The sequence below is a fragment of the Narcine bancroftii genome, chromosome 6 (assembly GCF_036971445.1).
Source record: "Narcine bancroftii isolate sNarBan1 chromosome 6, sNarBan1.hap1, whole genome shotgun sequence".
In the NCBI taxonomy this organism is placed as follows: domain Eukaryota; kingdom Metazoa; phylum Chordata; class Chondrichthyes; order Torpediniformes; family Narcinidae; genus Narcine; species Narcine bancroftii.
In genome coordinates, this window is record NC_091474.1 from 194,365,076 (window position 1) to 194,392,822 (window position 27,747).

At 40.1% G+C, this 27,747-nt stretch overlaps 1 protein-coding gene and 1 long non-coding RNA gene across 2 annotated transcripts in view; one reads left to right on the forward strand and one right to left on the reverse strand.

The window, feature by feature from the left end:
* Positions 1 to 7,753: 7,753 nt before the first annotated feature.
* mms22l (MMS22-like, DNA repair protein) overlaps positions 7,754 to 27,747 on the reverse strand; it is a 173,600-nt gene continuing 153,606 nt past the window's right edge. Inside the window, exons 21-24 of the mRNA XM_069887105.1 lie at positions 18,409 to 18,578; positions 13,736 to 13,832; positions 12,755 to 12,922; positions 7,754 to 8,145 (exon numbers count right to left, since the gene is read on the reverse strand). Coding sequence (XP_069743206.1) covers positions 8,064 to 8,145; positions 12,755 to 12,922; positions 13,736 to 13,832; positions 18,409 to 18,578 — 517 coding nt within the window. The 3' untranslated portion in view covers positions 7,754 to 8,063. The remainder of the gene's footprint in view (positions 8,146 to 12,754; positions 12,923 to 13,735; positions 13,833 to 18,408; positions 18,579 to 27,747) is intronic.
* Positions 13,619 to 16,329, forward strand: LOC138736910 (uncharacterized). The gene is made up of 3 exons (XR_011340652.1): positions 13,619 to 13,656; positions 14,195 to 14,382; positions 16,063 to 16,329. It is a non-coding gene; the product is annotated as an uncharacterized lncRNA (long non-coding RNA).

Consider the following 27,747-nt stretch of genomic DNA (forward strand, 5'->3'; position numbering starts at 1 on the left):
AGAGAGTGGTAGAGGATGAATGCTTCTCACACTGCAGGTCTATGACCTGCAATGTACCTCAGGGATTAGTGCTGGGACCATTGTTGTATATCAATGATCTGGAGGATAATGTGGGAAATTGGATCAGCAAGTTTGCAGATGACACTAAGATTGGAGGTGTTGTGGACGGCAAGAAAGGTTTTCAAAGTTTCCAGAGGGATCTGGACCTGATGAAAAAAATGACAGATGGAATTTAATGCAGACAAGTGTGAGGTGTTGTATTTTAGAACAACAAACCAAGGAAGGACATAAATGATAAACGGTGCGGCAATGAGGAATGCGGGAGGACAGAGGGATCTGGGCATACAGATATATAATACACTGAAAGTAATGTCACAGGTGGATAGGTTGTAAAGAAAGCTCTTGGCATATTGGCCTTCATAAATCAAAGTATTGAGTGTAGGAGTCGGTATGTTATGCTAAAGTTGAATAAGACATTGGTGAAGCCAGATTTGGAGTATTGTGTCCAGTTTTGGTCACCGAACTGCAGGAAAGATATCAATAAGATTGAAAGAGTGCAGAGAAGATTTACTAGGATGTGCTCGGACTTCAGGAACTGGGTTACAGGGAAAGGTTAAACAGGTTAGGTTTATTCCCTGGAGCACAAAAGAATAAGGGGATATTTAATAGAGGTATACAAAATTATGAGACGTATAGACAGAATAAATGGAAGTAGGCTTTTTCCAGAGGTTAAGTGAAATACAAACCAGAGGTCATGGCCGAAGGGTGAAAGAAGAAAGGTTTATGGGGGTTAGATAGGTTAACTTCTTCACACAGAGGGTAGTGGGTGTATGGAACAAGCTGCCAGCTGAGGTGGTGAATGTGGGCTCAATTTTCATATTTAAAAAAAAGATTTGGACAGATTCATGGATTGGAGATGTATAGAGGGCTATGGGCTGGGTGCAGGTCAGTGGGACTGGGCAGAATAATAATTTGGCTGAGGGGCCTGCTTCTGTGCTGTAATGTTTTATGGTTCTCACAAAGATGAATTACATCGCTGCTGGATGTTTAATTTTCTTTTGCAACAACAGGCAGATATTGTATCTGATGCTTTCTATCTGACAGATAAGTTTAAAATGAATAAATGGAACACTGCAGCACAAAAAACTGGCCATTTAGTCCTTCTAGTCTGTGGCCATTTAGCCCTTCTAGTCTGTGTCAAAACATAATTCCACTAGTCCCAATGACCTGCACCATTCCATAAACCTCCAGACCTCTTCCATCCATGTATCTATCTAATTTATTTTTAAAACTTAAGAATGAGCCCTCATTTACCATGTCAGATGGTAGCTCATTCCACACGCCCACCACTCTGAGTGAAAAAAGTTCTCCCTAATGTTCCCCTGAAAATTTTTCCCTTTCACCCTAAAACCATGTCCCCTTGTATTTTTCTCTCCTAATCCAAGTAGAAAGAACCTACTCGCATTTACTGTCTGTACCTCTCATAATTTTATAAACCTCTAACAAATCTCCCCTCATTCTTCTATGCTCCAAGGAATAAAGTTCTAACCTGTTTAATCTTTCCCTGTAACTCCTGAAGACCCAGCAACATCATTGTAAATTTTCTCTGCCCTCTTTCTATCTTATTGATATCCTTCCTCTAGTATGGCAACCAAAACTGCACACAATACTCCAAATTTGGCCTTACCAATGTCTTTTCAACCTCACCATAACATCACAACTCCTGCACTCAATTCTTTGATTTATGAAGCTCAAGATGCCAAAAACTTTCTTCACAACCTTGTCTACCTGTGATGTCACTTTCGGGGAATTATGTATCTGAATTCCCAGATCCCATATGGAATTAGCAGTGAGAAGCAGGGTGAATAAGAAAATGGATGAAAGAACCATCATCCCAGGATAGGGAGCATTGTATTGTGTGGGAACCAAAGGTCAAACAAGCACTGGTCCCAATATCTCTTAAAATGACTGTGCACTGATCATTCTCGTATCCCAAATGAATGGGATGGGAATGGTTACACTGTTCGTACATTTCAACTTGTACTCAGATTGTGGTATTTCTCAGGTAAGCATCTTCTCATGGAGCTGTGGACAATTGGTTTCGATGGAGTACCAGCATATAAATAATTATCACACACTAACTCCAAAAATAAACTGACAGCAATTAAAACAAATCGAGTGTGAGCTCTTCCAAACCAGTCACAAAAAATGCTGCTTTCAAAAATATTCTTTCTATTTTCCTCGTTGCTAATGCATCCTTACTCAGCTGGACATTTCCTCATTTTGAAGATGTCATTTCAACATACTTGTACATGGGAAATTCTGTATTTAGCCAATCCTAAGTTTTTTTAAAAACTTTATTTATCTGTTCAAAAAACAAATAATATGACATATACAGCAATTAAACGAACATTTATATATATAAAAGAGAAAAAAAAAGAAAAAAAAAGAAAAAAAAGAAAAGACCCCCTCCCTTCAGCTAACTCTCCTAAGGAGAGGAATTAAAAAAAGAAAAAAAATATTTAAAAAAAGTTAAATATACATATTAAAATCTAATCAATATAAATTGAAATGTAAATATTCAGCCACTTATTAATAAAAAATATATAATTATTATGCGAAACATACATAATTGTTTCCATTATTAAACAATATTTCATCTCATTATGCCATCTATTAATATCAATCGTATTTGTATCTTTCCACGTACTAGCAATACATTTTTTCGCTACGGATAAAGCTAAATATACAAAAGCAAGCTGAAACTGATCTAATCCCAAGCCTTTCAGAGGTTGCAAACTACCCAATAAAAATACTGTTGGATCTAAAACTATTTTAATCCTATACAGGTATTCTAAAAACGATTGAATTTTCTTCCAAAAAGATTGTATATGTATACATGACCAAACAGCATGATAAAAAGTTCCAACTGTATCACCACATCTAAAACACAAATCTGATTCATTAAAACCATATTTTTTAAATTTTTCAGGTGTCAAATATAATTGATGTAAAAAATTGTAATTAATCATTGCCTAACGTGCATTTATCAATCTAGTTACACTATCATAACAAATATCTAACCAATCCTCTTCAGAAGAAGTAAAACCAATATCCGCTTCTCATTTAATTTTAGATCTATCCCAACCCTTTTTATCCATACAGCCAATCCTAAGTTCATTCAAAATCTAAAACATTTTAATTGTCCACATTTTTTCCCCCACAAGATATCTGTTGTTTTCTATGTTCCAGTTAAAGGTGGATGTGACGGAATTTAAGATTGTACCACAGATGTCACCTCTACAAAGCTATACGGAAGAAGAACATGATCTCAAAGCAAAAGTCCAGACCAACTCCTGCTGCTCTCTCCTCAACCACACGAGTCCAACAGTGCTGTCCTGTACATTTTGTTGCATTGTCACACTGCACATGCCTTTTACCCCTACGCAGTACAACAGGGGAAGAAACATTCCAGAAGGATTAACATCACAAGATGCGATGCAACACACAGACAAAAAAAAATTGATTAAAAATCATCCGTGATCCGTAGAGATCACTGCAAACCTAATAACGTCCAGGATTAAAGTTAATTCAGGGCTAACTTGGAGAGCTCTTAGAAGTGTAAATATCTGCAATGAGTTGAGTTTGTATCTCCCATGGAACAATGGGTTTGAGACCTGCTGCCATGCAACTCAGATAGAAATGCCTGGATAATCATGCTTGCCTTTTTATCTCCTCCCTGTCAAGGGTTGATGTACCTTGCCTGGATAAATAAAGGTGTCATTGTAATACCCAGTAAGAGGACTTGTTCATTATAGTGCAGAAGGAGGCCACTTAGCCCAGGTCAGTTCCCAGCAGAGCAATCCCATTTGTTTCTTGCTCATTTCCATGCAGCCATACAACTTATCCTCTCTCATACTTCCATCAATTCCCTCTACTTTGAATCCATTGCCACTTATTCAAACTAAGGGATTGTTTTACAGAGGCCAATTAACTGACAAATCTTAGGAATTTAGGAGGAAACCAGATAACCCAACAGAAAGCCAGTCATGCAAGCTCCAGAGAGTATCGGAGGTCAGAGTCAAAACTGGATCTTTGGAGCTGTGAGACACAAGAAGTAAGCCAGTATAGTACCAAGCTTTCTCATGGGTTGACAATGCACAGTGCACTAACTCTGAGGATGAAAGATTTACCAGGATCTTGTCCAGATTGTAGAACATTTCTCATGAAGCAAGGCTGAACTAGGGGTTTTCTCTTTGGAGTAATGCAGGATGAGAGGTGACTTGGAGATAATTAAGATTATGAGAGGCAGTCTGCTTCCTTTTCCCAGGGTGACAATTGCAGATACCAGAGGAAATCTGTTTAAGGTGAGTTGGAGGAAAGTTCAGGGGAGACACCAGAGCTAAGTTTAAAAAAAAACAGAGAGGTGGATGCCTGGAATGTATTGCTCAGGCTGACGGAGGAGGTTGGTAGAATAGGGAAATTCAAAAGATTCTTAGATTGGCACATGGAGGTGAGAAAAATAGTTATGAGTGAAAGATAGGGAAGGATTAGACTATTGTGGAGTCAGTTTATATATATATCATTATGGGCCTAAGGGCCTGTGCTGTAATGTTCTGAATTCTATGCTGTCATATTGTAAAAGGAGGTGGGATAAACTTCTTCACACTATGAGAGAATAATCATATCTACGAGTATTTGAATCTGGATGCAACATGAAAAAGAAAATCAGTGGACAGCAGGATTTATTCAATAATTACTAGCCTGCTATCTTAAATAGATATTTAATAAGTTATTCCACAAGCTACCAATGAGATTTCTTGCTAATATTGAACATCCTTTCATAGCTTTGGCCAGCGCAGGTAATGTTAAATTTAAGTAAACAGAATGATGTGATTCCAATAGTTCCCATTATTTATTGTGGAAATTATACTTACACGCTACGTGTTGATGCATGATGTTGCCATTACTTTCACATAAAGGCTAATGCAAATATCACAGATCTGTGGCGTCACACACCCATGCACGTGAGCCTAGAGTTTACACTTTATATTAAAGAAACCTCCTGTGATAAAATCAGAGGCTTTGGTAATTGTTGGAGCAGAAGCTGGGGTATAAATAGAATAATTGGTTATGCAGGTCCTGGCCCTGGGACCTTTTTTAAGTAAAGAAGGGCAGGAAAAAGCAAGTTATCTCACTGCAAACTTTTAATTTCAGTTGTATTCACTTCCTTAATTTGATCCGAAATCCTCATGTGATGCAAGGTTGGGCGGTTAAGTTACTGGACCAGCAGCCAGATGATCCTGAGATATGCATTTGAATCCTACCATGGCAGCAAGGAATTTAGCAATAATAAAATATTATTCTCTGTGACAGAAATCAGGAAGAAACCAAGCTGTCATAAAAATCCATATAATTCACCAATGTTCTTCAGTCAGGAAATCAGAGATACTGACCTGGTCTGGTCTGAATGTAGGATAGTTGACTGCAAACTGCTTCTAAATTTGGGTGTAATTAAGAATGGACAAAACACCCAGCTTTACTATCTATTCCCACATCCTGTGAATAAATACAGTTGATCACTTCCACATCCAGCCTGCATTGTCCACTGAGGTATCAATGAATGAGGTGTCTTCTGCAATAGATCTTTATGGGTGAGTGGATGAAACATTTCACATGACTTGGGATCTGTGGCTATGATTGTGTTTTGAGTTATTTTTGTTTCTTCCATTTGTGTAGTGGGAGGCTAAATTGTCTATGGACTGTCCAAATTCCATTGAGGACAGTCCACCATCTCTTGGGGAGGTCAAAGCCAGGGATTGCTTTTGGGGGAGGGGTGAATGAGGAAGCATTTGTTCCCAGCAGATTACCTCACAGTTCTTTCCATTTGCAAAATATGGTTATGTCTGCATTACAGAGAAAAGGGATGTGGATCTATTTAATACATTGCCTGAGTATTAATGAACATTCATTAAATTCATTTGTGATAGTTTTGCAGGGTCTTTGCAAAAAGGGACAATGATTGTAAGAGCCATAGGCTCACTACTTACTGATCGCAAGCGTTGGCAGTGTCTGCTGGAGTGCGTAGGCTTCTTCTCCTGTCTGTGCATGCGTTAAGGCTGGCACCATTACAGAGCCAGAGTATGGTGGCTCATGCGTGGTTGGCTCGGCCCTGGCATGGTGGCACATGCGCGATTGGTTTGGCCTGGAGACGATGGTGTCAGCTGGCAGGCCAGTGTGTCGTCTCGAGCGCATATGTTATGAAGCATTATGATGCATGTGCTCGCTTAAAATGAAGATCTTCAGCCAGCTAGGCAGTTTGGAAACCAGGAGCCAAGGAGGAGTGAGGAGGTCAACAATTCTGTTGACTGTATAGCTATCACTTCGCAACATTAAGTAATAAGTTACTCAATATGGATTGTTAAATAGAACATTATAGGGACGTTATAACAGAAAGTTACTTGTTAAGATAAATCGGTACTCTACAGACGTTAGCCCTTTTATGTTTAAAATTAAAGACTGAGAAAATTCAACTGGACTTCGTTACTAATTTATGCAAGAAACGTGTCACAGACAATCCCTAACTTAGCATACAAGCGACTATATATGGAATAGAATTAAAGTTGCTACAATGATGTTGCATAAGATTTTTTTTCACGATCTTAAAGAGGTTATTTGAACAGGTGAGAATGATAAATTAGACAATGTGGCACAGTTCTGGTTGCCTCCTGGTTGGAGTCATCTTCACAGTTTGGACAGTATTAACTTTGATTGGCAAGAGTTCACTTTGAGTTCAAGTCGATTAAGTCAAGATTCCCATCTAACAATTCCTGTCCAATCAGACATCACAGAAGCACAACTAATTGAGCGGCTGCCTCACAGTGTCAGAAGCCCAGGTTCAATGCTGATCTTGGGTGGTGTCTATGTGGTGTTTGCATGTTCTCCCCTTGAACATATGGGTTTCTTTCGTGTGTTCCTTTTCCTCTCACATCCCAAAGACATGCAAGTTGATAATTGGCCAATTGACTTTAGTGTGTTGGTGATTGGCAAGATCTTGATGGAAATTTGGTGAGAAAATTTTGAAAAAAAGGGATTAATGTAGGATTAGTGGTCAGTAACAACTCTCTGGGCATAGTACCAGTAGTTACCGTAAATATGCATGTATAATGAGAAAAAATTTGTACCGAAATTCGAGCTCATGATTGTGGGGGGTGGGGGGGGGTCGCATTATACACGAGGTTATTAACATTTTTTTCTGCCAGGTTTAATGATCAGTAAGATTATTAGCTGCCACCTACATTGACTGATTTACCACATGGTTTTGTTTACATTGGTGATACATGGTAACGTGAAACAGATTTTTTTAAAAAGACACCATTTATCTACATGTGTAGTTATCTTTTCATTATACTCAAAATGCATTATACACGCGTATTTACGGTAAATTAGATATACAGCACGCTAACAGGCACTTCCGGCCCATGAGCTTGTGCTGCCAAAATATATCTATTAACCGACAACTTCTTTACGTTTTTGAAGGGTGGGCTGAAACTGGAGCTCCCGGTGGAAATCTGTGTAGCCACAGGCAGAATGTACAAACTCCTTATAGACAAAGCCAGATTCGAACCTGGCTGCCAACACTAGAATAGTGTTGTGCTAACCCATACTCTAACCATGCCACCCGTGTCTATTTCCACGCTTTGTCTCTCTATAACTCCAAGTGAATGAATTAATGTTATATTCAATACCAATGTGGATCCAATTCAAACTTTAATTACTGCAACATTTCTCTAATGGCACTGATCAATCTGATTTATACAGCTTCTATTTATTGACATGTGCCTTACAGTTTGTCAGACAATGATAAAAGCCAGTGTTATTGAGTTCTGTAACAGAGCAGGAAGACAAAAGTAGAGTTCAAAATTTTTGCTTAAAGCATTTCTCTAATTTCCCTGCCAAAATAAATTACAACATATTCAAGAAACAATAAAAAAAACTGTACAGATTATAGCAGTATGATTTCCAAGAGGTACTTGCTGGTGCAAACTTCTTCTCTGATGAACTTAGCTGTCATTCTTTTCCAACTTAATGATTTCAGCTTGCCCTTCCTCCCCAAGATGGACCAATAATCTTCTGTAGGACTCTCTGTAAAGAGTTCAGAAAACATTTTCAGAAAGAGATGCAAGAATGAGATTGCAGGTGATGTATTTATTTTCAACAAGAATGCCATAAAATCCAACTGCAATGATAGAGTTTAGTTTCTTTTCTCCAGTAGGAGAAAAAGAACATGTTAGAATAAGCAAAACACGTTTATGTGTTAAAGAATCCAGGCTCCAGCACCAGTTCATTAAGGGATTTTACAATCTCTTTTTAACCAATCAATCAAGATAAAGTGGATTTTGACTTTTAAAACCCTTACATTGGGTTGAAGTACATAGCAAATTTCTGATGAATGCACCATGCTTGTAATATCTAGATACAGTACAACTCCAATTATCCAAAATCAGATTCTCCGAAATCCTCAGTTATTTTAAAATTTTTAAAAATTTCAGATAAATTAGGTTATCTGAAACAAATCAGAAATTCTCATTTATCCAAAATTTTTTTGAAGCCGAACTAACCAGGAATGTCAGACTCATGGAGTCAGCAGACCCCTGGCTCCCGAAAGCAGCAGCAGTGGACCTAGGGCTCCTGGTGGCGGCAGCAGCGGACCTCGGGCTCCTGGAACGAGCGGGGCCTTGGTGGGAAGGTGTTGGTGATCAGCAGTGGCCAGTATTTTTGTTTGGTGAGAATTAAACATTATTTTAATACTTAAAGAGCCTTGTTGTTTGTTGTTGTTTAAACATGATACAAGTAATTTGCAGTTGCTACCAAGCTACTTTTAAAAAAAAAAGACCAGTTCTCCGAAAAAACATTTATCTGAAATAGGCCAAGGCCCGACTATTTGGATCATTGGACTTGTACTGCAGATTTATTTATGAAAAACTGCACAAAAATTGCAGATGCTGAAATCTTAGGTGGACAAAGAATTGGAGGCACTCAGCAGGTCAGACAGAATCCATGGGTAGAAATGGTTAGATAAAGTTTTGGTTGAAGATACTTTTTCAGAGTGTGACCTGCAGTATTCCTCCAGCAAATCTTGATTTGTACACACTCCTTTAAGAATTCTGATTACTTCCTTATTTATCTCATCATTTTATACTTTTGATTTCAGGTTTCTCAAATTTTTGCTATTTCTAATTTTAAAAATGCCTCTTGTGTTAATTTGAATCCTAGAATAAAATGAAATGAAATTATAATTACAGTAAAACCCCTGGTATCTGGCACCTATGGTAATTGGTAGATGCTGAATAAGTGTATTTTCTGGTTACTTCAGACTTACTCTTACAATGCCGAACTAATAACACCTAGATTAAGATTAAACAGTTTAAAAGACAAAAATATTAGACTGAGTTTGCAGGTTGCTTGAATTTCAGACACCAGGGGTTTTATATTGAACTGAATGATTTTTTTACTTTACATAATTCATTTTATTGAATGATGAAGTATATTCTTTTCATTTCATTTTCAATTTTAATATCTACCTATCTAATCCTGAAGACAGTTTTTCTAAAGAAAAGTTCCAAGGACAGAGGAGGAAAAGTGACCCTTCATCTTTTCCCCTGATGTGATAATTTCTCATGCACAGATCAAGAATGTGAGCATTGAAAGCTCTTCAGTCCATGGGAGCATCACAGCCCGGTGTGATCATTGTTGAAATCGATCCATTTGTATGACTTATCTGGACACTTCATGTAAATTTCATTAACTTGGCTCTTTGCAAAATTCACACCATTAATAGCCACTATAAGATGCTTCTAATTCAAATGCCCAGGGACATTACAGGATTTTGCTCGATATATTAATGGCAAAATGGAGATCATAACCTTTGAGAAAGTGATTACTGTCAACCCTATGCAAATTCCAAAAGGAACAATGAATAGAATTCAGGATAAAACACAAGCTGATTTTCAATCTTCCTAAATAACTATCCCAAGGAACGGTACAACTGATGTAATCCTATCTGGATGATGACTTCTAAGTGAATGACTTGGGTGCAAATGCTTATTTTTTGTATTTGGAACTGCTGGTGTTAGCCAGTTACAGACTACAGCACAACTCCGATAATCTGCAATGGTCGGGACTGGGCGTATTTCGGATAAATGATATTTTCAGATAACTGGACATTTTTTAAAAACAGCCTAGGAGCAAAAGTAAATCACATGCAACAGTGTTTAAACAACACCGAACAACAAGGGAAGGCTTTTAAAGCATGAAATAATATTTAATTATCACCAAAAAACAACCTGAACAAACTCGAAATTCTACTCAGAGGTTTTTCCAAATTTTTTTCAACTGGTGACATCAGTTCAGCTTTGAAAATTTTTTAGATAACTGATTGTTTCAGTTATCCTCATTTATCCAAATGTTTTTGGAGGCGAAATGACATCATTTTGGCTTTGAAATTTTTCCAATAAATGAGGATCTCTGACTTTGAAGCAAGCCTAGCTCTCTTATACCTGCACCAATTAAGCAATTAAACATACCTAAGAATCACAAACACCTGTGAAGCCAAATTTCCTAAACATTAAAATGCCCTGAAAAGAGGGGACTACAAAGTAGTATAAGAAGTCCCATAATTTCGACATGGTCAAACCAAAATATATACGCTTAACCTTGAATAAAAGCTGGAATGTGTACCTTAATTACACATGAACTGTTTGATTACACATTTAAAACTGTGCAGCATAGGGGCAAATAAATGAAAAAAAAAGTGTCTTTGTCCAAATATTATGGAGGACACTGTATATACATGGCAAAACTCTGCATGCCAAACTGCATGAGTTTTTCAAGCTCTGCTGGGACCAAGGAAAACTGCCTCAGGACCTTCGTGATGCCATCATCATCACCCTGCACAAAAACAAAGGTGAGAAATCAGACTGCTCAAACTACAGGGGAATCATGCTGCTCTCCATTGCAGGCAAAATCTTCGCTAGGATTCTACTAAATAGAATAATACCTAGTGTCGCCGAGAATGTTCTCCCAGAATCACAGTGCGGCTTTCGCGCAAACAGAGGAACTACTGACATGGTCTTTGCCCTCAGACAGCTCCAAGAAAAGTGCAGAGAACAAAACAAAGGACTCTACATCACCTTTGTTGACCTCACCAAAGCCTTCGACACCGTGAGGAGGAAAGGGCTTTGGCAAATACTAGAGCGCCTCGGATGCCCCCCAAAGTTCCTCAGCATGGTTATCCAACTGCACGAAAACCATCAAGGTCGGGTCAGATACAACAATGAGCTCTTTGAACCCTTCTCCATTAACAATGGCATGAAGCAAGGCTGCGTTCTCGCACCAACCCTCTTTTCAATCTTCTTCAGCATGATGCTGAACCAAGCCATGAAAGACCTCAACAATGAAGACACTGTTTACATCCGGTACCGCACGGATGGCAGTCTCTTCAATCTGAGGCGCCTGCAAGCTCACACCAAGACACAAGAGAAACTTGTCCGTGAACTACTCTTTGCAGACGATGCCGCTTTAGTTGCCCATTCAGAGCCAGCTCTTCAGCACTTGACGTCCTGTTTTGCGGAAACTGCCAAAATATTTGGCCTGGAAGTCACCCTGAAGAAAACTGAGGTCCTCCATCAGTCAGCTCCCCACCATGACTACCAGCCCCCCCACATCTCCATCGGGCACACAAAACTCAAAACGGTCAACCAGTTTACCTATCTCGGCTGCACCATTTCATCGGATGCAAGGATCGACAACGAGATAGACAACAGACTCGCCAAGGCAAATAGCGCCTTTGGAAGACTACACAAGAGTCTGGAAAATCAACCAACTGAAAAACCTCACAAAGATTAGCGTATACAGAGCCATTGTCATACCCACACTCCTGTTCGGCTCCGAATCATGGGTTCTCTACCGGCATCACCTACGGCTCCTAGAACGCTTCCACCAGCGTTGTCTCCGCTCCATCCTCAACATTCACTGGAGCGACTTCATCCCTAACATCGAAGTACTCGAGATGGCAGAGGCCGACAGCATCGAATCCACGCTGCTGAAGATCCAACTGCGCTGGGTAGGTCACGTCTCCAGAATGGAGGACCATCGCCTTCCCAAGATCGCATTATATGGCGAGCTCTCCACTGGCCACCGTGACAGAGGTGCACCAAAGAGGTACAAGGACTGCCTAAAGAAATCTCTTGGTGCCTGCCACATTGACCACCGCCAGTGGGCTGATATTGCCTCAAACCGTGCATCTTGGCGCCTCACAGTTCGGCGGGCAGCAACCTCCTTTGAAGAAGACCGCAGAGCCCACCTCATTGACAAAAGACAAAGGAGGAAAAACCCAACACCCAACCCCAACCAACCAATTTTCCCCTGCAACCGCTGCAACCGTGTCTGCCTGTCCCGCATCGGACTTGTCAGCCACAAACGAGCCTGCAGCTGACGTGGACATTTACCCCTCCATAAATCTTTGTCCGCGAAGCCAAGCCAAAGAAAAGAAGAAAATAAATATTAGTCACAGGGAGGTTTCACAATTCAGTAGCCTCACTGCTTATTTCATGAACTTTAAAAAAAATAAAATTATTTATTTATAAAATAAAATTGAAATTGTTGTTTAATAATGCTCCTGCAAAGTACCTGGCATATAGAGAAGACAATCAACATCTTGTAAATTTGAAACTATTCTGAGATTGAGGCCTACCTTTGTGAATTGTTTCTTCCCAGACCTTGCTTATGTTCAGTGTCCTTTAGAGTCTGACTGAGTGTGGGAATGAGACCGATAACCAAATCTCGATTCAGGACAGATACCATTTCTATGATGTTGTACACCTGGTGATTGTAGATCCCAAAATATTCCTGAATGAACTGCCTGGAGAAGTTTCAACATTTTTCATCAGTGCATTCATAATTTTAGAATAGAAGACTGAAGTTAGACATGCTGTCACTTTATAAGACTTTGCTGTGAGCATGGAAATGACAAGGAAATAAAGTGGTGACATTAAACAAAGTGATCCCTCTGAGGTTTAAGAAGATGTCACTCGCATTTCAATGGTTTCAAAATGAAATTGGACACCCAATAAACTTGCAGGAATCTGAGAATAGAGCAGGGGAACAGGACTGAATAAATTGCTCTACATAGATCTGCCATGGACTCAGTGGGCTCACTGGCCTCCTTCTGTGCTGTAATGGCTTTGTGACAAAGGTGTATTTATGACTTTTCTCATAGGCCAATGGAGCAGGTGTGAACTAGTGAAGGGACGCATCCATCACAGAAAATTAACCCAGTAAGGGTTAAGTGTTTTTGGTCAAACAAATCATGTAGGATACTTTTGTTTCATTTCTTCTCAAAGATTTGTATATTCCTTGATTTAAGGTAATGTTTAATTGCAGCTTTTAATCTATGCTTTGCCTTCTAGCTCAAAAATAAAACAGCTCCATCATTTGTGTCTGGTTTAACTCATTAAATTACTTTCAATCACCTTCTGATGGATTGAGAGTGCATGCATGTCATGGACACTGTTCTTGTGACATCACAAAAGAGTTTGCTTGTTTAATCCCCAGGTTACTCTATAATGAGATAGCAGTACCTATGGAAAAGTTAAGGTGAGCCACACACACAGAAAATACTGAATTATATTTTAATATTAAACCGAGTAAGTAAGGTAGAATGAAAAATACCTACCTAAGTACAGCAGTCAAGTGAGGGCACACCTGACATGGAGTTAGTGACTGGCAATCTTCAATGATACATTGCATGACCTCAGTAGTCAACTTCTTTACTGGAAAAAAAAATTGAGAAAGAATTTTAAAAAAAAGCAATTCTCAAAAGTTGATAGCTATTTAAAGGCAATTATTGACTTGTTCTGTTAAATGAAATTCCCTTCAGGTTCTTCCTCCCTACTGATGGAAATTAATAGGAAGATTTAAGGGTATAATTTTCTGGCCAACTTCAACTTGGCTTGGTTACAAAATTGCAAATCGTGCTCAATTCCTATTCAGGATCTTGAACATACATGAATTATAATGCACCTATAAATAGACATTTTAAATATTCTTGTCTCATCCAAATGTTGCCATTGTAACAATCCCCTAATACTTGACTTGATTTTTTTGTTTGCATGACCATTTTTGGATGAGCCAGGATATCATGACGCCCATCTACCTGCACAGAAGAACATACAAGATATGACCATGCATATATTTGCTATGTTTTTTGGACCTTGCATGAAAATTCACTGCTACCATTGGGAAGGAGGTACAGGAGCCTGAAGAAGAACACCCAGTGGCATAATGACATCTCCTTCCCTTCTGCCATCAGATTTCTGAAAGGTCAATGAACCACAGACACTACCTCACTTTCTGTTATTTTTGCACTAATTTATTGATGTTAAAATGTAACTTTTATAACAATATTTGTACTGTAACACTACTGCAAAACAACATATTTTGTGACATATTGAGGACAATAAATTCTGATTCACATCTCTTGATAGTATTGACTAATGAAAAATATTTCATTATGTGTGAACCCTCCCCAATCCACTGGGTTCATCTTAAGGCAACAATGCTGCAAATTCTTTCTTCTTTCTGTATAATTCAAAGAACTACGGTACACCATTTAAAGTTTTTTTAAAAGAAACAGAGACTTTATGTCATCATTAACCAAAAAATACAATGAAAATTCAACACATCAGGACCCAAGACTCTAAAGACGTACGAAAGCAACACCAATAGGGAATATCAATTTGGCCAAAACTACTTCTGAATATTTATGAACTTTAAAATGAGGCACATCTTCTTTGATGGCTGCATTTTGCCTACTGTCAGGAAAAACATTTTTTTTCCCCTCTACTGAGACACCTAAATTGCCTTTCCTGATGTGGAGGTTGATACAAAACCTTGACGTGAGCAAAGCTTATGCCATCTGAAAATGTTGACATGAAAATTACATTTCTTAAAAGATGTAAATTTAAATATCCAAGCATAGTAACAGGACCTTTCAGCCCAAGAGCCCGTGCCACCAATTACACCCAATTGACCTACAATCCCAGAAGGGTGGGAGTAAAGCAGAGCCTCCGGGGAAAACCCATGCAGCCACAGGGAGATCATACAAACTCCTTAGACAGCGTGGGATTCGAACCCAGGTCCCAATCACTGCCGCTGTAACAGCATTGCGCTAACCTCTACACTAACTGTGCCACCCAAAGATGTGGTACAGTTATGCAATGCTAATATTTAGTTCCAATTTTATTATTTATCATTATATTTTTGGCATCAACAATGAAGCATTGTTGCTTGATTATTTAATTCTAAGTTCATGATTTAAATGTAGTGAAAAAGAACATGCAGCCGATAGGTAGCGATAAAACTAGTTTAGATAAGGAAAAAAAATGCTCATTATTTAAATTAAATGGATAGATAAATTAGTCTAGTAATGACATCGTTCTGATGGCCACAGCACTTTGTATCATTTTCAGAGAAAAGTTAATTAATGAGTTATCTATCAGGAATTCCTCCCAAACCTCCGTCTGCTTGTAATGAACGATTGCAATGAAAACTGAGCCAGATGAACAATACCCATAAAGCTACTCGTTATTTCTTTCCATCTCGTTCCATTTGTAGCACGTGAATGGGTTCAGCACTGGCTGTTACGTTTTTTTGTTAATTCAGATGCTCACGTAGTCTCTGATAATGTCATCATGTGACAAATACATAGGCATCATTTTCAAATTTTTAAATAGCTGTGTGCCAGAAATGCCATGTCTAATAACTCAGGCACATTTTATCTCTCGAGGATACTGTTTATTTAAGTTTAGAAAAAAAAAAAAACCAGTTGTAACAGAATGAGGCCAGCACACCCCAAATCAGGCAACTCCCCAGGGTGATGTGAGCCTATCGTAATTGTCACTGCGCAACAAGCTTTGAGCTTAGAAATAAACGGGAAAAGGTCAGTGATGTACTATTGTGGCTTCATGAATGTACACAAACTAAACACAGATTTCTCAACAGGTCCAATCACCTGCCACTTAAATTGAAAGAATTAATTCCTCAGTTGCACAGGTTATGTGGCAGCGCAGCATCTTCACTTGAGAGATGAAAGAGCAAAACAAAATATAAAATCTGATACAAGGCAAGTTCATCCATGTAGCACATCACCTATTAAGGAGATGAGTCGATGGCTTACTCAACTCATTTGTTGTTGATCCTTGATTATTTTGTGGAAATGGTTGTTTTAGCTGAAATCTGACAAAATAAATTCTGGTTACTTCTGTCATATGAATGAGACATGAAGCTCTGGAACTTCAACTCAATTGCAAGTCCCTTGAAATTGGTGTAAACATTGCAAAAATATTGTCTTTTTTTAAGCTTATTGGGTTCAAAACAACATTTTACACCAGAAGCTAGCTAATATCAACAAAACTGGCAATGATACCAGGTGAACTAATCATGAAATATAAGTACTGATTTTAAGGTCCTGAACTACTAAGATAAAGATGTGATTTTGTTGCAAAGATAATCAATCATTATTCACATTTTATGAAGTTACAACTCCAAAACAACATAAGGATTTTATGGACAGATGGAAACAGTGCAACCAGATAGGAGTGGAAGAACAGAGGGACCTTGGGGTCTAAATCCATAGATCTCTCAAGGTTGCTGTGCAGATTGATAGGGTAGTTAAGAAGACCTATGGAATGCTGTCCTTCATTAGTAGGGGGAATTACATTCAGGAGTTGAGAGATCATGTTGCAACTCTGGAAATCTCTGATGAGACGACACTTTGGAGTATTGTGTTCAGTTCTGGTCACCTCATTATAAAAAAATGTAGAATCAAAGCGAGGGTGCAGAGGAGATTTACCAGGATGTTGCCAGGACTGGAAAATAAGCCTAATGATGCAAGGTTAGCAGAGCTAGGACTTTTCTGTTTGAAGCGAAGAAGGATGAGAGGTGACTTAATCAAGATCTACAAGATTCTGAGAGGCATAGATAAAGTTTATAGCCAGTGCCTTTTTCACAGGGTGGAACTAGCAAACACAAGAGGACATCTGTACAAATTGAAGGGAGGAAAATTTAGGGGAGCTTTTTTATAAAACAGAGATTTGTGGGTGCCTGGAATGCCTTGGGATGGTGGTGGAGGCTGAAACAACATGGACATTTCAGAGACTCTTAGACAGGCATGATGAAAGAAAAATGAAGGGCATCAAGGTAGGAAGGATTGAATTTTCTTTGGTTGGAATATATACATCAGCACAACATTGAGGGCCGAAGGTCCAGTACTGTGCTATAATGTTTTATGTTCGTTGAAACGTTTTCTTCATCTTTATATTTGGTATCAGCCTGGAAATGGATGAGGCAGAGGTCAAACAGCTATGTGGGAATGGGGAAATGAAATAAAATGGTTATCAACCAGGAGTTGCAGCTTGCACTCAAGGACAGAGCACAGATGCTTGGTGAAGCAATTGCCCAATCCACATTTGGACTCCCTCATGTAAAGGAGACCACATCGATTGCATACAGTAGACTAGGATACATCTCAAATTCTGCCTCATCTGGAAGATGTGTTTATTTCCCTAGATAGAAGTGAGGGAGGAGATGTCAGGATAAATAATGCATCTAGTGTGGTTGCAATGAGAGGCACCCAAAAGAGTGGAAGCATGGGTGAGGATGAATGTGAAGCAGGGAGTCACAGAGAGGATGGTCCCTGCAAAAAATAGAAAGAGGGGAAGCTGTGGCTGGTGGTGGGGCCATGTTGCTTGTAGCTGTCAATTCCACCCCTCCCTTTCTGTCTCTTCACCTCCCACTTTTTGTCCAGTAGCCTATTACCTATTATCCCCTCTTGATCTCCCCCCCCACCTTGAAAAAGGGTACTGATCAGAAATGTTTGCCATCCTTTTCTCTCTACACATGGTGTCTTATATGCAGAGTCCCTCCAGCTCCTCTTTGGTGAGGATTTAAAAAAAAAATATACAAGGACATTTTTAATCTTTTAAAGTGCAATTTGTGTTTTTATGCTGTTTTGTGGCACACTTTGAAATTGGTGAAATACAAATGTTAGATTAGTATCTTAGATTGGGATTAAAATAGTTTTCCAAATAAATGCAACCTGTGCCAGAACTGTCAAATACACCTGGATTGAAAACTCAGTCCCAAAGATTTTGGACCTTAGGTACTTTCTCCTTTGGAAAAAGTGAGATAAGGATTTCAACTTCACCTTCCATTGACAGCATCTAATCACAGGGTTTATCATGAAAGTGTTTCGTCTCTTAAATCTTGGTTTTCTTGTGAGAAAATGAATAAGTTACAAAACAGAAATTTAAAATATGTCAATCAACAGGATACAAAGGGAAAACATACCTTGTGGTTCATTTACCAACATTAGACATTTCAGGACTGTAGGTAGGAGCAGCTGAACCTCACTGGTTGTATCACTATTTTCCTTCCTTTGTAATAGTTCAAGGAGGAATGACAAGACTGCTGCTAAGCGAGGAGGAGGAGCATGACTTCTGAACTGCATGTAGTTTTCACTGGAGGAAGGATAATTAGTGAGAATACGTCAATAAATTGTGAAAAACATTTACAGACAAAGTACTAACATCAAATATTTTACCTATGAAAGCTGCAACTAAATATTACAATTATTGATAATCGTCCATGAAAGAATGAATTCTAAATACTGAGGACTACTTTCTCGATCTCCTTCATCACAGGCCACTGTTTGAAACTGGCATCCATGAGGTTCTATCACCGATCAGTGCAGCAAAAGCATGTTCCAGATTCAGGTCAGAGGTTCTACCTGGCTCAATGAGGAGAGAAGAGTATCCCAGGAGGAACAACAGAAAAAAGATGTCAACCGGTGAATATGCACGTGAATGTTAAATGGTAGAATCAGCATGAACAGACAGAGGATAAGAGATCCCATAATTAGTAGATCACATCCAAGCATCTGGAAGTGAATGATGGTGGACACAGAGCTATTGGTAGGAAAAAGCTCTAAGATTAGCCCCATCAAAAATATGGCAGGGGCTGCCATGAGTACTGAAGATGTCAGGGAAGTAGTTACCACCATGTTTAGTCACAAGTGCCAAGTGAATGATCCTCCTGGGATCCACACCATTACAGAAGCCAGTCTTCAGCCAATTCAGCTTATATTTAACCATATAACTGTTTATGGCATGGAAGCAGGCCATCTCGGTCCTTCAAGTCCACGCCGGTTCACTCAAATAACTCTGCTCGATCCCCCCCGCCTATTCTCCATCCATAACCCTCTAACCCCTTCCTATCCATGTATATACCCAGCCTCCTCTTAAATGAAAGAATTGATTCTGCCTCAACTATTTCCTCCAGAAGATTATTCCATTCAGCCACCACTCTCGGAGTGAAGAAGCATCCGCTAATGTTTCTCCTAAAATTTTGCCCCTCAACTTGTGTCCTCTTGTTTCAACCTCCCCTGCTCTCAGTGGGAAGAGTCTACTTGCATCTAGTCTATCTATTCCCTTCATAATTTTAAACACCTCTATCAAATCTCCTCTCAACCGTCTATGTTCCAATAAAGTCCTAACCTCTTCAGTTTTTTCTCTGTACTCTAGGTATTTTAAGCCAGGCAACATCCTGGTAAATCTTCTCTACACCCTCTTCACCTTATCTGTATCCTTCCTATAATTTGGAGATCAGAACTGAACACAATACTCCAAACCTGGCCTCACCAACGCCTTAAACAGTTGCAGCATCACTTCCCAGCTCCTATATGCTATGATTTATGAAGGCGAACATACCAAATGCCTTCTTAATCACCCTGTCAACATGGGAATCCACCTTCAAGAAATACTGCACCATAACTCCAAGATCTCTTTGTTCTTGTGCATTCCCCAATGTCCTCCCCTTTTCTACATATGTCCTATTTTGATTATTTTTTCTGAAATTAAGCACCTCACACTTCTCTACATTAAATTCCATCTGCCATCTTTCAGCCCAATATTCTAGACAAACCAAATCCCTCTGTAATCCCTCAAAACCTTCTTCGCTATCCACCACTCCCCCTATTTTTGTACCGTATGCGTATTTACTTACCCAGTTAACCACCCCATTATCCAAATCATTAATATAAATTATGAACAACAGGGGTCCTAGCACCGATCCTTGAGGCACGCCGCTCGTCACAGGCTTCCATCCTGATAGAGTTGCCCACCATGACCCTCTGCTGTCTCTCCTCCAGCCACCTCTGAACCCATCTTACTATATTAATCCCTAATGACTAAACCTTCCTTACTAACCTTTCATGTGGAACCTTATCAAAAGCTTTGCTAAAATCCAGATAGACTACATCAACTGCCCTACCTTCATCCACCTTTCTTGTCACTTCTTCAAAAAACTCATCAAGGTTCATCAAACATGACTTCCCCTTTACAAACCCATGCTGGGTGCTCCTGATCAATTCCTGCCTATCCAGATATTTATACACACCATCTCTAAGAATACTCTCCATAACCTTCCCTACCACTGAAGTCAAACTTACAGGCCTATAATTACTTGGCTGACACCTCGTGCCTTTTTTAAACAATGGAACTATATTAACAACCTACCAATCCCATGGCACCACACCCTTCTCCAGTGATCATTAAAAAATCACTGACAGTGCCTCCGCTATTTGCTCCCTGACCTCACTTAACATCCTGGGGAAAATCCCATCAGGAACAGGAGACTTATTTACTTTTACTGACCCTAGAAGCTTCAAAACCCTCTCTTTACTAATCCCTATCTTTTCCATAACTAAGCCATTTGCCTCACTTATCTCACATAGTCCAATGTCCTTTTCTTTCATGAACACAAATGAGAAAAAATCGTTTAATATCTCTCCCATCTGGTACGGTTCCTCGCACAGTTCACCGCTCCCATTTTCCAGTGGTCCCATTCTATCCTTAACTATTCACATTTCTGTAAAAACTCTTAGGATTCACTTTTACCTTATCAGCTATTGACACTTCATATCTTCTTTTTGCCTTTCTAATTTCCTTCTTAAGGTTTTTTTCTGCAATCTATGTAATGATCATATATCTTATCCATTTTTTGCTTTTTAAATTTAGTATATGCCCCTCTCTTATTCTGAACCAACTTGCTAATTTTTTCTAGAAAACTACGGTTCCCTTGAACTTTTGGCCTAACCTTTTGATCTGACTGGCATGTAAATATCCTGTACTCTTAATATCTCTTCTTTAAATACCCTCCAAATCTTCTCTACATCCTTTCCAGAAAAAAGATCAGCTCATACAATTTTCTGCAAATCCTTTCTCATTTCTTCAAATCTGGCCTTCCCCCACTCGAAGACCTTCAACCTCGGACCTGATCTATCCCTTTCCATATTTAAGTTGAAGCTAATGGACCCATGATCACTGGATCCAAAGTTCTCACCAAAGCTCACTTCCATCACCTGTCCTATTCTGTTGTCTAACAAAAGATCTAACACTGCCTCCCCTCTAGTAGGCAACTCAACATACTGGTGTAAAAAACAATCCTGAACATACTGTACAAAGTTTGAGCCATCCTGCCCTCTCACTGATTGCATTTCACAATCAATGTTAGGAAAATTTAAATCCCCAACTATCACAACCTTATTTCTACTACACATCTCAGCTATTTCCCTGCACATTTGCTCTTCCAGTTCTCTATCCTCTTTTGGTGGCCTATAATATACCCCTAGATTTGTAGCCACACCTTTCTTATTTTTGAGTTCAACCCACAGAGCCTCCCGCGATGAGTCCTCCAGTCTATCTTGCCTCAGCACTGCTGTAATATCTTCCATGACAAGTAATGCCACACCTCCCCCTCGAACCCCGCCAATTCTGTCACGTCTAAAGCAGCGAAATCCCGGAATATTTAACTGCCAGTTACCACCTTCCTTCAACCATGTCTCACAAATTGCTATCACATCATAACGCCACGTGTCAATCCACACCTTGTTTACCACACACCTTGCATTGAAATAAATGCATCTCATTTAACTTTCTGCCTCTCACCCTCTCTACAATTGTTACTATGGCCACTATTTATTACCTGCTGCTGTTCCACCTCCAGATTGTGTGAAAAAGTCTTTTTTTATATGCCTAAAGACTCTGTTCTTGCTATTCTCCCTGACATGAACCCTTGTCCCCAACCATACCAGTTTAAAGCCCTAGCAAACACCCTGTAAAACACCCCTGCCAGGAGACTGGTACCTCTGGGATTTAGATGTAACCCTTCCTTACAGTATAGGTCCCATCTCTCCCAGAAACGGTCCCAGAGGTCCAAGAACTTAAAACCTTGTCTTTTACTCCACCCCTTCAGCCACACATTCAATCTCCACCTGACTCTATTTTTGCCCTCACAATTGCATGGCACAGGAAGTAATCCTGAGATGACACCCTTAGTGGTCCTTCTTCTGAGCTCCCTGCCTAACTCCATATATTCATTTTGTAGGACCACTTCTTCCTTCTTACCAATGTCGTTGGTACCAACATGAACCATGACCTCAGGCTCTTTCTTTTTCCCCTTTATGATGTTTAGACATGTGTAGCCACATCCCGGACCCTGGCACCAGGGAGGCAAACCACCATCCGGTTTTCTTGTCCACAAAAACCTCTATCCATCCGCCTCACCATTGAGTCACCTATCACCTATTCTTCCTATTACTTCCTTTCTGGGCTACAGAGGCTGACCCTACACCTCTGCCTTTCTTAGCTTGACTAGCCCCTTCCACAGTACTCAAGGAGGAGTACTGATTTCTTAGGATTTCAAGCTCAGATGCTCTCTCTGGACCCCGACATTTCTCTTTCTTCCTCCTAACAGTAACCCACAGCCCCTCCTCCCTTGTGCCAGGTGTGATCACCTGACTATAACTCTTGTTATAGTCTATGACGGCTTTGCTCTCCCTGACCACAGTGAGGACATCGAACTGCAGCTCAAGGTCCCTGACTCTGTCCCTTAGACACTGCAGCTCAGTACACTTAGTGCATATGTGGACATCCGGGAGGTTAAAGGACTCCATGATTTCTCACATGTGACAAAGGGAGCAGAAAAACTGCCCTCACACTCTTCTTGCCTCCTTCTCCTTGTACCTTACCAGAGTAAATATAAAAATATATTAAATTAAATGTGACCATCTTACCTCAATTCAGATACGCTCGTCCTCAGCTTCTGCTCGCCGAAGCTTCTCGAGCCAAAGTGTTGAAGCCCCAACTCCTTCACTGGGCCACTCCTCGCTGGCCACTCCCTAATACCTACCCTTCTTTTATTGGCCCTTGACTAATTAACCCCGACCTCTCCAAGCTCCTCCTCCTCTCAACAGTTGACCGAGCTTCGAATCGCTGCCTCCTCCGACTCCTCGCCCGAAACAGTATTTTAACTGCTTACCAGACCTTCGACCTTTCCATGCTCCTCCTCCTCTCAACAGTGGCACCAGGAAATGACTGGGAATTCGATATTGTAACGGCGAAGGGACGAGACAACATCCTGGCTGAAGTACTGAAGACAAACGTCACAACTAGCTGTACCTCTTGACAATGTGGAAAATTGCCGAATTCCAGAGGTGATGTGAGAGTGACCAACTGATATCAAACAGTCCTTGACTGAGTGTGGCAGCAAGGAAAAAGCACCTCAATGACTGGACTTATACCTCATACAAAGATGATTAGAGATCACTCATCTCAGGACATCACTGCAAACAATTTCCGAGACCCTGGCTTCTTCAACTGCTTCAAAGCCCTCATTTCATCATAAGGTCAGGAGTGAGGATGTTCGCTGAACATTACCTTAAACTTAATTTCATTTTCAACTCAACAAATGTCTTAATCCATGACTGTGAACAGCAAGATCTAGACAATGTTCAGACATGAACTGATAACAGGCAGCAAACATGAATGCTATACAAATTTTAGGGTCAGACAATGCCATCCCCAGAGAGAATTTATACACGACAGTCAATTACATTGTCAGGACAGAGTACTCCACAAACACATCTTGGAGATTACTAATGATCAGAAACTCAACTGGTGCCTCACTGCCTCTCCAGCATTAACAATATACAAATCAGGAGGTTGATGGTCTTCATTGGTCTGTATTGCTCTAACAACACAGAAAGAGTCTGACACCATCCAGGACAAGTGATTTTCATGACTGACTAGTTTCCCAATCAGAGCTCAGTGGAACCTAGCTACAGGTGTTGGGATTGGGTCAGGTGTGTGTTCTGGTAAAGATTCCCCCTTGGTTTAGTTTTGGAATAACAGTGCTCAGTACCAGCTCAATACGGTAAAACCCCTGGTATCTGGAATTCAAGAAATTAGCAGCCTTAAACAACCAGAAAAAAACCCCAAAACAAAAAAAAAAGAAAAAAATTAAAAATTTTAAATAAATAAGAATAAAATAACAGGTAAAAATATACAAGTTTAAAACTGTTAAAGTAAATATTCTTTGAAGTAACACATAAAGCTTTGGTGAAGATAGGAGAAAATATTCAGCCAGTGGTGTGCCTTGGTCGTGCTATGCTTGTAGTAATTGTTTGAATAAAGTTGTGTGAAAATCCAATGGCATCACCCAGGATGAACAGCAGGTTGATGCAGCTCACCGTTGAGGTGTCTCCTTGTCCCTGCTTAGTAAGAGTCACCCCGATCAGATATCTGTAAACTTGCGGTGGGAGGGGGAGGGAGGAGGTTAATTATCTATAATGTTATTGTTTGTCTTTTGTGTGGCTCTGTAGAGGGGGTGGAACCTGCACATGCAATGACGTTATATGTTTTCAAAGAATATGATTGAAAATAAAGTAAAATTTTTTAAGGTTTATATATTCAGTGTAAGTACAGTATACTATTTTTGTCTTTTACATTGTTTAATGCAGTTAGTTAGGCATTGTAAGAGCAAGTCTCAAGCAACCAGAAAATACACTTCTCCAACACCTATCAATCCCCATAGATGCCGGATACCAGGGGTTTTACTGTATTAGGTTTGTGTCAAGGATTTGTTTGGGATTACCACACATCTAAGGTTTCAGTTACGAATAGGTATTAGTAAATTCACATCTGCACTTGGGAGAACTGGTTTCCTTGTTTAAGGAACAGTGGTAACACACTGGAATCAGTTCAGAGAGGTTTTACTTGGGTAAATTGGAATGGTGAGAGACCATCCATTTAAGGCAAGATGAGGCATTTTTTTCACCCTCATATGGTCACTGGAACCATCTCAGAGTGGTAGAAATAATCAATGATTTTTTTTTAAGACAGAGATTGATAGAAACATGGGTTGAAAGTTTCCATTAAATGCAAGTTATTCTGATAAATTTTTAGTTCCTATTAATGTAATTTCAAAATGTTCCATTTTGTGGCATGTCACGAGTTTAGATTTTGAGAAACAATCATGATTCTGATTTAAACAACACTGTTCACAAATTCCATACAAACTGAGGAATTGGAAACGGGACATTGAAATGTTGAACATTTCTTCGAGGTCTGCTTTGCCCTACAGAAGACAAACTGTTGAGCAAGATGGATGGTTTATCATATTAATGTGTTAATCTTTGAACCACATACCGCATTTGGTCTTCACTTGAAATTCCTACGAGTTCCGTCGATTCTTTTATCTCATATATTAGCAATGAATTTTTTTTAAAATAAATCGGAAAGTGCTGGGCAAGGGCTGGACCAAGAAAAATAGAATCAAAAGCAATCGATTCCTGCAGCTCAACTGTCTTGAGTCCCAAATGAGATAAAAATGTTCTGCTGCACAAAAAGCACAAGATTGCTTCAAAAAGTAAAGCATTTAAGAAGAAGGGCAATGAGAGAATGTTAGCAGAAAAAGCTGCTTAAATAATAGATTCCTTTAATAATGTATTATTCTACAACTTCTGCAAGTTCACATCATGGTGTGGGAGATGCTTTGCTCAAAGTCGGAAGCTGCTACAGAAGGCAGTGAATGTAGCTCAGAACTGAATACAAACCTCTCTTTCCCCGGGACGCCATCTACGTCAGTGGTTTTCAAACTGCCCCCTAAACTCACATTCAACCATTCCTATGCCATCTGTGATTAGTGATTAGCTTAAAGGTGATATGTGAGTGGAAATAAAAAGGTTTGAAAACCACTGTTTTAATTGTCCCTAATTAGCTCGTTATGTGTACTGTTTCATATCTCCAAAGGAAATGGGCTAATGACAATTTTTCTCAATTAAAATATTTCAGTAACAATCGGGTCCAGAGCAGTTGTTCTCAACCTTTTTTTCCCCCACTCTCATCCCACCTCCAGCAATCCCTTACCAATCTCAGAGCACCTATGGCTTAAGGATTGCTGAAGGTGGAATGTGAGTTTAGGGTGGCAGTTTGAAAATCAGTGATCGACACCTTCCCCCAGCCCAGAAAAGACATCCAGCAAATTGAAAGACTCATCACTGTAGACACACCCTCTTCTCCCTCCTCCCATCAAGTAGAAGATTTAAACATTCACCAACTATTAACCTCCTCTCATGCTGACCTTCCTTGGTCTGATATTATCTTTTTTCCCATTGCAATCCTGGCAGTGACAGATTAACTACCACCTTGGCCCTTGGTTGAGCTTTAGTAGGGCACCCCCCCATCCTGCCCCACGGCCCCCACCCTTAGTTGAATAGAACAAAGTGCGGAGGAGGAGAATTCTTGTGTGGTGGTTGAGGGTCTTGACCTGAAACGCCGCCTGTCCCTCTACCGCTGAGCCAGCTTGGTTCCCTGGTCTAAAAGTAGTTGGCCATCAGATTCTGTTGCATACCACACAGTGGCAGGGCAGGCTGGCACCCCGCACCCTCTCCCCCATTGATACACACCACCCCTGCTCTTTGATCTGTAGCCTCTGGGCACAAGCAGCAGCTGGTAACGGAGAGATTGCAGCTGTGAGTTATGCCTCCAACTGGACTGATGAGCCCCAGCCAGAATCACCCATTTTACAGCAGATGCAGTAAACACAGAACAAGGTGGCACAGGTTCCTGCAGGATCACGGAGACTGCCGCTATCCCTGCACACAGCAGAGGCACCCACTCTGGGATGCGGCTCGATTCCAATGGCATGCCAGTACTCACCTTGCTCCGGACCCGAGCTGTTGATGGGCAACATTCCCCATGGCTACCATGACTATAACATTTATTCTTAAGGCAACAGTAGCTATCAATCTCTATTCGCGTCATCCGCTGCATGATGCTAGCACTCCCGCACCCCCCACTGTCAACCTTCATTGGCTGTACGTCATGCCCTAGTCCCAGATGCCAGCACTTCATTGGCCTGTTGGGCAATTAATCAAATCACATGCTCTCCAGGCAAGCTTACCTCCCAGCCTCTAGGCTTCAGCCTAATGGGTAATCTGCCACTGAATCTGGAAATTTGTGCTCTTTATATAGTTGTATGAATGTTAGGGAACTCTCTTAATCTGCTCACAGAAGAAACATTCTAACTGCACCAGGTATTTTGTGACTGTGATTTAGGAGGAATTGTTAGAGCAGCTTGCACACACACATTTTAAAACACAGAATATTTGCAGGGCTTTTGCAGAATGCTTTTTGCAAAAATGCAATGAAGTAGCAATGGCAGCAGCTTGCCTGGAGAGCATGTGATTTTTGCAGACAGGGACAGAACAGTTTTGCTCTCAGAGGGAGGGAGTGAGAGAGAAGGAGACACAGAAATCAGTTCCAGAGGGACAAGCTGGCAAACTTTGGA